Source organism: Poecile atricapillus, chromosome W (assembly GCF_030490865.1).
Source record: "Poecile atricapillus isolate bPoeAtr1 chromosome W, bPoeAtr1.hap1, whole genome shotgun sequence".
NCBI lineage: Eukaryota > Metazoa > Chordata > Aves > Passeriformes > Paridae > Poecile > Poecile atricapillus.
The window spans coordinates 28,113,741-28,124,127 of record NC_081288.1 but is presented as its reverse complement, the minus strand read 5'-3'; the positions used below and the strand labels follow the sequence as shown (position 1 = coordinate 28,124,127).

Below are 10,387 nucleotides of genomic sequence, written 5' to 3'. Positions count from 1 at the left end.
GTACCAGCCTGCGGCCCGCAGCTCCCGTCCGGGCGAGTGGGGGTGCGGCGGCGGGGCTCGGTGGTGCTCGGGGGCAGGCAGGCAGCGCGGGACTGGTGCCACGCGTGCCCGGCCGCCCGCGGCAGCTGCCCGACGGGGAGGGCGGGTGTCCTGCCGCCCGGTGGCGGCGGGGAGCCTGGCAGAGGACTCGGCGAAGGACCTTCTCCGGTTTCCTCGGGAGGCTGTCAGGCGGCGGGGGAGCCGAGCCCCCCGCGCCTCGCTGGCCGCGCCGGCTCCCTCCCCCTCTCCCCCGCACTCCTCCTCCTCCTCCTGCTGCTCCTCCTGCTCCTCCCGCCCTGGTGCGAAGGGCTTTTGCTGCTTTTCCCTCCTCTCTCCTCCCTGTCTCCTCGGCGGAGCGCGGTGCCGGGAGGCGCGGGCAGAGGCGCGGGGATGGGGCGGCCGCCGGCGCCCGACCCGCCCGCCCGCTCCCGCCGCCCGCCGCCGCGTCCCCTCCCCGGCCGGCGGGAGGCGGCGGCTCTCCCATGCCGCCCGCCTCGTCCCCTGCTCTGAATCTCTCTGCCCGTCGGCCGATCTGGGGAGACACGGGGAGGGGGTACGTCCCCTCGCACTTTTTTTTTTTCACCCACTTCTTTTTTCCTACCCTTTTTTGCCTTCCCTCCATTACGCCCCCTTTCTCCCCAGCCCGTTTCTCCTCCATCGGGGCTCTTCGGCGGCCATGCGGCCGGTCCCGGGCGAGCGGCTCTAACTCCTCTCCTCGCCCGGATGGCCCCCCGGAGCCGCGGGCGGATGGAGCCGAGCTACGTCGTGGGTATCTGCTGCCTGGTGCTGCTGGAGCCCGGCCGGGTGTGGAGCGGCGAGCCCAGCACCGGGGGGCCCGGGGAGAGCGGGAACAGCAGCCAGGCACCGCCGCCGGAGACCACGGTCCCCGCGCCCACCGGAGCGGCACCACCGGGGGGGGACCGCTGCCGCGGGTACTACGACGTGATGGGGCAGTGGGACCCGCCGTTCAACTGCAACGCCGGCATCTACCAGTACTGCTGCGGGACCTGCGGGTACCGCTTCTGCTGCCAGTTCAAGCCCGGGCGGCTGGACCAGAGTGGCTGCTCCAACTACGACACCCCCAACTGGGTCAACACGGGCCAGCCGCCTGCCCGGGTGGACGAGACCCCCGAGGACCCCACTCGTGACAAGACCAACATGATCGTCTACATCATCTGCGGTGTGGTGGCTATCATGGTGCTGGTGGGCATCTTCACGAAGCTGGGCCTGGAGAAGGCACAGGGTCCCCAGACAGAGATGACCGTCTCCAGGTAAAGGGGTCCAGTCCCCCCACCTTCCCTGCTTCATCTCCCCATGGGTAGCAGCTCATGTTCCTAGCCCGTTGCGTAGACTGAACCCGGGCTTCACCTTGGGACTGCCAAGAGGATGAGGTGATCCCTAAAATCCCTGTCCCAGCATGCTGAGACACCAGGGGGTGGGTTGACTGCAACCCACTAACCTGGCAGGGAGGGCTGGCAGCCAGGACAGCCTCCACAAGAAGGGGTGGTTTTACACCCATCTCCTCTCAAAATTACCTGCTCTGTCTCTTGAGGAGGCATGTCCCTGGCTCAGGAGTGCCAACCCACCAGTCACTGGGGTGGGTGACATGTGAGCTATAGGACATGGCTTTCCCCCCACAACAAATCTGTGGTTCCTGATGCTCCAGGAAGGTGAGACAGAGTCTGACAGTGTGTGGGGTGACTCTGGACTGCAGTGCCTTTGATCTCAGCCTTGCATGCAGTACTGGGGGAGACGAAGTGGCAACTGACAGTTCCGCTGTGGCTGCTGCGCCAACTCCGTGTGCATGTGTGCACACGCGTGTGTGTGCGCGCCTGCGTGGGTGTGCCCTGGCATCTGCTCTGTGCACCAGAGTGGGACACTGCCCTTGCAGGGGGCATCCACACTCTCATACCCCCTGGAGCACACCCTCCAGGGGAAAACTGGGCAGCTTCTTCCTGGAGCCCATGCCCTGTGGCTCCAATCCCTGCTTTTCAGCCTGCTCCTGGGGCTGAGCACAGGGCTGGCGGGGGGAAGGTCAAGGTGTCAGACACACTTTGGCACTGGAGACCCCCTGCATCTCCCCCAACTCCTGTGCTGCTGCTGTGGCTGTCGGTGCATCTTCCCCTCTCCCTCCTGCTTCTCTCCCCATTTTGGGGCTCTACTTTTCATCTTCTCAGTGAGGACATCAAGCCTGGAAAGAAACCCATTTTCATGCCATTTTGTTAAGGGATTTTAGCTTTTAAAAAAAGGAAAAGCAGGGCTGGTGGAAATAATTTCATTGGGATGATCAGGCAGCTGTCCTGATTGCAACCCCTAGCACCAACACACTCTCTCCTTCCCCTGGGGTACTGCCTATTTGGGACTTACACAACCAATGGGTGCTGCACCCCAAATCCAGACCCATTCTACTTCTTGCACCCACTTAGGGGAGCAGAGGTTGATCACCCCTGGTTGGAGGAGGGTCATACTAAGTCATGGAGGAGGGTCACAGGACCCTCCTGAGACACAAGAGGCAGTTTGGGGGGGATCCATGCTGTGCCCCCACCTTGGCAGGGAGCCTGGCTGTGTGCTGCTATGTGCCCACGCCTCCCCCCGCATTGCCTGAGGAAGTGTTGGCACCTTGACAGGATCAATACGGCCTCCGCCAGCCTCCTGACTCCCCTTCCACTCGCCTGCCACCGCGTCTTTTTCTGGTCATCCCCCCCACCTCCTGGGAAGGAGATACTGTGCTCAGGGAGGGGTCAGACCCTGGGACACCCAGACCCATGTCCTCATCCCCTGCCATTGGGTATTGCCTTCTCCCACCATCACATGCTAGTGGGAGTGCTGCCACTCACCAGGGGCTGTTTTTTGTGGGTAGCCTCAATTCTGCGCTGCTGGAGCTGTGTTTCCCCTTGTCCCTGCCTTCCTCTAAACTTATGGAAACCTGAATTTTCCCACTGAGTTTGGAGAGACAGGTGCCTGTTCTCCATAAAGCCACAGATCTCTTTTGGGCACTAGCATACAGATAGGGAGAAGGTGCGTTTTTCTCGTCCACCTTTGAGGGACAAAATCAGAAGGACACCTCGATCACTGCAGAAGTCAGAAGTCTTGCCCTCTTCTGTGTCCTGTGTCCTTCTGTGCAAATTGTGACCGGCTCTCGTTCCACAGGGATGGTGACTGGAAAGCTGTGGCAGGGCAGGTGTGGTGCATCAGGTGCAGAGCCCCAGGAACCAGGCAAGAGACCAGGCTGATATGACTTCCTGGGTGCCGGGCTGATGGAGACAGTGCCATAGGCTGGGTACACAACATCAGCATCCAAAAAGGGATGCTATCACCTCCATTCCACTGTGCCTGGGCAGCTGGGGGAATACACTTTGTCTTGGTGCCTCTGAGACAGCAGGGCTATTTCTACCTGCCTTGCCACTGTACCCACGCATGGCCCAAGGCATGGGCAGTGCCACCTTGCCTCTCTCCCAGCGCCTCAGGTAGGAGCTTCTCATTTGCTCCTTGGGCACCGCATCATGGCCTTGGGCCAGCTCCCTGTTGCACGGTCGTCTTGATTTCCATTCCTATCCCTCCCTCCTGCCGGGGTTTTTCCGCTCCTGGGAGGCACTTTGTGCTGCCCCGGACAGCTCCCACTGCTGCTGCTTGCAGGTTTCTCTCTTGGGGGGTAAGGTCAACCACCTCCAGATGTCATTTGTCATGGTTCTGGTCCTGGTCCAAACCCAAGAAGAGTGACTAGGTGCAAAAAGTCCATTAGCTCCTCCCTGATGGAGACACCTGAGTCTGTGTCCAGCTTGTCCTGAGACCCCCACACCTTGGTCATCTCCAACATATCTTTGTCTCCTCCTGGATTTGGCTGCTGGCCCACCCAGGGAAGTGGGTGCTCAAGGGACTGCAGCTACCTGGTTTGTCCTCCGGTCCTCATCCGCCTTCCTCCTGCAGGGCCTTATGGCAGCTCCGGCAATCCCCTCTCCTTCCTGCTCAGCTCATGCTTGGCATCTGTCCCCAGCACTTGCTTAGCCTGGCCAGACCCCGCGTGAGTCAGGAACACCTGCCTGTGTTTTTCTTCAGTCCCCGGATCTCCGAGGACGTTGGGTCCTTGGGGGCCTCCAGGATCTGTCCATGCCCATTACATGGAGAGCAAGCACATGCCCCAGACCTCTCACAGAAAACCTCCTGGGTGGGAACTGCAGTTTTGCAGCTGGTGTGAATGATGCCTTGGGAAGAACTGGGCAAGAAGCAGCCTCCTAGAGAGCAGGGGAGATTCTGGAGAAGGGCAAAACAACTGTCAGGAGCAGGTGCCCTGGCAGCTGCAGTAGGTGAGTGCTCGATTCTAACTTTTCATTCCCTGGGTCTCCCCATGCTTTTTGGGGTCCCCCAAATATGGCCTCACTATGCATCCAGCTGTGTTGGGTGTTTCTCTGGCAATGCTCAAGTCCAGGGCCATGCCTGCGGTTGATGTCCATGGTAGCAGGTAGTGGTGAAGACCTAGAAAAAGTGTTTTCAGGCAGTATGGTATGCTATTAGGTGCTGCCCTGGCTCTCTGGGGGACAAAAGAGGATCCAGCTCCAGTAGGGAAGGAGACCTGGAGGTCTGTCCCTAGACTGAACATAATATTTGGGGATGCTCATTTCCACTGGGTCCAAGCTCCAATACCCACCGCTGCAACTGCTGTTTTGCAAAGACACTTTGATAGCCCCACGCCTTCCTGAGCATCCCTGAGCTCCACTGGACAGGTGTCCCACAGTGCCCGTGCTGCTCGGTTGTATGGATGGGCACCCCTGCCCTTAGCAAACATGCTGTAAGCTGTGGGAAACTTGGGAGGTGAAGTTGAGGCTCTCACTGGGAGCAGTGGTGTGACCAGCCGGGATGCTCACCTGTGGCTGCAGCGTGCTCTGTGCCTCCTGCAACGCTGCACCTCTGCTCCAAACCTCATGACCCCACTCATCCATGGACCCCACTCCAGCTCACGGTAATGTCACTTCACCCCATCCATCATCTCTCCTCTCTTCTGGAGACTGTGCTTCTGTCTCCCCATTGCTCCCTGCCCCCTTGCCAGGACTTGCATACTCTCTCCTGCTGGGCTTACCAGGTATGGGGCTTGGGCCTCCCAAAAGTGAGTCAGGCCCTGGGCAGGGCTGCTGTGCCAGGTCAGCATCCTGCTCCCACACAGGCACATCCCTTAGGGATGGATCAGGAGCACTGAGTGCTTCCTGCGTGGTTTCTCCTGTGAAGCTCTCTTGGCCTCCATCTTTATTGCTTCTGGATCTGCCTCTGTGTCTGGTCTCAGGTCTTGCACTAGGTTGGTTTGGGGCATCTTTGTTGCACCCTTAAGCAGAACTAGGTTTGCCATGGAGGTGGCTGCATGCCCACCCAGTTGGTGCTCAGGCAAGCTGGGTGTCAAGCCACCCGCACACACTGCCTCAGGTACTCTGTGGATGAAGGCCTCAGTGGTACCATTCATCAGGACCTTTTACAAATGAGCACTGCAGGTCTAAAGCTACACTTACTCTCTGTTCCCTTCCTCCATCGCACTCCAGACCCATCTTGGTGCCGCAGACCACCAGGTGACCTAGGGAGATGTAGCTTGACCTTCCTCAAGCCCTCCAGCCACAGGACCAGACTAAGGCTCAAAACCCCCAAGGTGATGTTCAGTGGGACACCGTATCACCCTCCATGTCCACCTTCCCTTCACTGCACCACCTGGGGATAAGCCAGGGAAGGGGTGCAGCCCCTGAGAGCCCTACTGGCAGCCCTGGCCAGTGGCGCTACTCCAGGTGCAAGGGAAGGGTGAATCCGAGTGCTGCTGGTGTTGGGGACTTGTGGGTGCTTCTCACCTTAGCAAAACAGCTCATTAATTGCTGCTCGAGCCATTGTCGTTAATTGTTATTGTCCACGTGCCCCCGAGCGGTCAGCACGGAGGGCACGTTTATGAGAAAGAGCATTGATGGATTTATGTGGAGAGAAATCATAGATAAAGGATTGCTCAAGCTTCATAAATAGACCCGAGGAAAAGAAAAAATAATTTTAAAAATAGGTCAAATCGCATTGAACTTCCTGTTGAAACAAGCCTGTTTGAGCGCTGGCCCCGGGGACAGGCAAGAGCAGGCAGCGTCCAGTGGGGAGGGGCTGGTGAGCAGTACACCCCAGGGAAGGTGGGAGTTGACAGGGCAGCAGCTCCCCGAGTTGACAGCCCACACCCATGGCCTCAGGGTACCTGCCTCCCCCTGCCCTGCCTAGGCACAGCCTAGGCACAGCTTGTGCCCAGAGTTTCTCTGACTGCAGCATCCACGGCCTGAACTTTGGTTGGGTCAGTCTGTTGCAGGAAGGTTCCTGGGGAGGTGCAGGCTTTGAACAGCTGCAGGATGGAGATGCCACAGCCTCCCCAGGCAGCCTGGTCAAGCATTTAACTACTCCTGCAGGAAAAAAAATGTTGTTTCTTCTGTTTAAACAGTAATTCCTGTTTCTGTTTGCACCTGTCACCTCATCAGCTTGACGCTGTCCTTGTTGCACCCTCCCTTTAGATACTCATGTACATTGATAAGATCCCCCAAAACATTCTCTTCTCTAGGCTGAACAGTCTTAGCTCTCTCAGCCTCTCTTTGTATAAAAGATGTTCCAGTCCCAACTTTGTGTCCATTCCCTGGACTCTCTCCCATACATCCATGCTTCTGTATCAAGCTGGAGCCAGCACTCCAGAGGTGTGGTCTTACCAGTGCCAAGCAGAGAGGAAGGATCACCTTCCTCAGACTTGCTGGCAACACTTTGCCTAATGCAGACCAGGAAACCATTTCAGCGCCTTTGTCCCAAGGGCACTCTACTGGCTTATGGTCAACTTGGTGTCAACCAGAATCCCCAGGCCCTTTTCTGCCAAGCTGCCTTCCAGCTGGTCAGCTGCCAGGGTTTGTTCCTCGCTCGTTTCAATGTCTTCAGCTCTATCAGGGTTCTCTTGGCCCATCTGGAGATTAAGCTTCCCAAGAATGATGTGTAATTAGCCCACAGGCAAGTGACCCTTCCTTGTAGCTTTGCTCTTGCCCCTGCCCTGTAATGTTGACTGAACGCAAACTGGGAGGGAAAGGGCTTCCTTAGGTCCCCACAAGCATAAGCATCCCCCAGGCACAATGAATTACTTTTTCCCTTGTTCTCACTGCTTTTCCTGGAAATTCCAAGCATCACATTTGCTAGGTTTTTGAGCACTTTGGTGCCATGAGCTGACACATCTACCAAGTCAGGATTATTCCCTGCTCCCTCTCCAATTTGCATTTATGCATGTTGAGTTTAATCTGCTGTTTTATCGTCCAACCACTTGCTAACCATCAGCTCACGGTGTGCGTCTGTGAGCCAGCCAGAGCCTTCAAGGCGCGAGGCATGCTGACAGTGAGCTGGGGATTAGCGAGCCAAAAAAAGCCCTGAGTGGACACCCCTGCAATCTTGCAGGGATGGTCTCTGCAGGGGGAATGGTGTGTCTTCTCATCACAAAGCCCTGCACCTGCAGGAGCATCCCATCCTCTCCTGGGACTTGCTGCCAAAGGCTGCAGTGGCACGTGGCAAGGTTCTGCTCCAACACTGACAACGTGCTCCCTCTGTCACTGCTGTTGTACCCTCCTCTGGCACCACCAGCATTGGTGCACCCTGCTCTGGCACTGCCAGTGTGCCCTGCTCTGGCACTGCCACTGTGCCCCACTCTGGCACTGCCATTGTGCCCCACTCTGGCACTGCCACTGTGCCCCACTCTGGCACTGCCGGTGTGCCCTGCTCTGGCACTGCCACTGTGCCCCACTCTGGCACTGCTGGTGTGCCCTGCTCTGGTACCACCAGCATGCCTCGCTCTGGCATTGCCAGTGCACTGTGGTGGGACTGCAGAATCTCTGTCCATGAATGTTAAACGAAATAGGGCTCTATCTTATGTAATGGTGTTTAATGTTTAATGCTGTTACTTACAAGGAGGGTGTTCTGCACATACAGCGCCTGCACCAGAGGCTGCCACTAGTTTATTTCCCTCCCCGAAGGGGCACAAGTGGCTTCTCTAATCCCTTCCTTAGGGTCTTCTCTGTTTTGAAGGGACTCAACTGGAGGTGTTGCCTCCTCTCCCCTGTTCTACCAGGAAGCATCCCAGAGGTGTTGCTCCAGCTTCCATCAGATCAGTTTCCTTCTGTCTCAGTTCATTGTACCCTTGCAGCCTGCTCCAAGCCATGCATCTCCCTCACCACTCTTACCCATTGATGCCCCTGGCTCTGGGAGGGCTCAGCCCCAGCCAGACCCCAATTAGCTGTTAGACTTGTTAGCCCTCCTGCAAAAGCTGGATTAGCAGCTTGGGTGCACTCTGGGTGCACTGCTCCCAGTGGCTCTTTCCTAGCCCCAGGCTGCCTAGCTCTGCCTTCAAGGAGTGGAGTTCAGGGTTGGGATGCATTTGAGGTCCCAGGGGAGTAGGATATTGTTCTAACAGCCCTTCACCCCTCTCCAGGACACTGACAGATCTGCTGAAGCAGCCAGGCCACAGCCCCTCTGAGAATATGGACAGCCTCATGGGGGGTGTGCAGGTGCCTCTGGGCGAGGGGCTGGCCCGGGGACCCCCCAGAAACAGCACAGGTAAGGCACTGGTGTGGTGGGGAAAAGTAAGTTCCCTTGGGTGAATAAAGACAGTGGGAGGCCACAGCCTACGGCTGAGCCCCCACCCATCTCTGCCCCTCCAGACAAGCCACCCTTGAACAACGCGGTGGCCATTGCCCCCTCACTGGGGCGGCCCCACAGCCACGGCAAGCGCCTGCCGCTGGCCAGCAGCCTGGCCCTGTCAGCCCCGGACTACACTTCCTACACCACCCTCAAGGTTGGAGGTGAGTTCCGCTGCCCTGGGGGTGGGATGGTGGAGGAGGGCATGCACCCCGTTAACCCCGAAAACCAAGTGGGGAGGGGCACGGGGCTCACAAAGGGGCACAGGCAGAACAAGCATCCCAGTTTCCCGATGCTCCTGGGGTGGCTGCTCACAGCAGAAACTCTGCAGCTCCTCCATCACTCCACCAGCCTGCTGTGCTGCCCAGCTAGTCAGTGCCCGGGGTCCCCCGCAGAGCCACTGCGCTTCCCAGTCAACCAGCACCCAGGATCCCACACAGACCTGAAGCACTGCCCATCCCATCAGGGCTCAGGGTCCACACGGACACTGCACTGCGCAGCAATCGGTTCCCCGGGATCTTCCAAAAGCACTGCCCAGCCAGTTCACTGCCAATATCCCCCCGAGCCAGTCAGCGCCCAGAATCCCTCCTACAGCCCCATCCCAGCCTTCTCCACCTCTGCACCCTCCCTGGGCCCCCCCTGCCAGCAGGAGGGGGTGGCTCTGGAGGGGTGACACTGCACGCCTGTCCCCACAGAGAGCGCCACCGAGGACTTCTACAGGCGGTTCGGGGGGCTGGAGCCACCCCCCGCCAGCACACTGACCTTCCCAGCCGAGACGCCGGTGCTGGCCGAGGGCTGCCCCCTGCCCAAAGCCAAGGGCCCCAAGGTGCCAGGGGGTCTGGCCTTCCCGGGGGGCTGGGAGGGGGGTCCCCATCGTGGACCCCGCCGGCCGGGCCTGGCCACCCTGCACCCTGAGGGGCCACCCGAGGCCTTCGGCCCCTCCGCCTCGCTGTACGGGCAGCACCCGCGGCACCTCGCCACCAACAGCAAGACCGAGGTCACCGTCTGACGGCCAGTGCCATCGGGGACTGGGGCTGCCCCTCAGGCGGGAGTCGCTGCTACCGGGGGCAGCCCGCCGGAGGAGAGCACCACAGGACTTACACAAAGCGCGGCGCTGGCCAGGCCGGGAGACGAGCCGGCCCCCCGGCCTCCGGGATGGGGACTGCCGGCTGCACTTCACCGTCGAGGAGGCATCGGGGACTCATCTGAGCAACAAGTTTCAGGCGTCCTCAGCCCACGCCCGGAAGAGGCTGAGTCGGGAACACACTGGCAGAGCCGTACCCTGCTCAGGGCATGGGGGCCAACACTGGACAGACTGGGAACAGATCCTGCTGGGGCCAGGCACCTTCGCCTGGCTCCTCTGACGAGGTGCAGGGAAGAGCAATTGACTGAAAGCACTGAACCCATGCTGGCAGGAAAGCCCGAGCAGCCCCTTTGCCTCCCCAGCCTCCTCCCTTCACTGCCCCAGCCTCCACCTTGTCAATAAATAACACATTAAACTGTATGGTCTTGGTATGAATTGGTTGGGGAACTTCACGCTGCTCACAAAACCTTCCCCCGAGGCAGCAAGGCACAAAGCCCACTCCCCCACAGGGCCTGGGGAACCCCCCCGTGATGTGGGACATGGTGGGAACACATCTTCCAGGGCCAACTGCAAAAGCCTTCAAGCAGCTGCACAAAAACCAGATCTCCT

General features: G+C 59.1%; 1 protein-coding gene across 1 annotated transcript; it reads left to right on the top strand.

Annotated features, from left to right (window-relative positions):
- Window positions 1–762: 762 nt before the first annotated feature.
- On the top strand, window positions 763–9,703 carry LOC131591390 (protein shisa-8-like). Its single transcript, XM_058862018.1, has 4 exons — window positions 763–1,310; window positions 8,489–8,613; window positions 8,718–8,858; window positions 9,390–9,703. Exons 1-4 carry the CDS (start codon window positions 763–765, stop codon window positions 9,701–9,703), a joined length of 1,128 nt encoding a protein of 375 aa, XP_058718001.1.
- The last annotated feature ends 684 nt before the right edge of the window (window positions 9,704–10,387 follow it).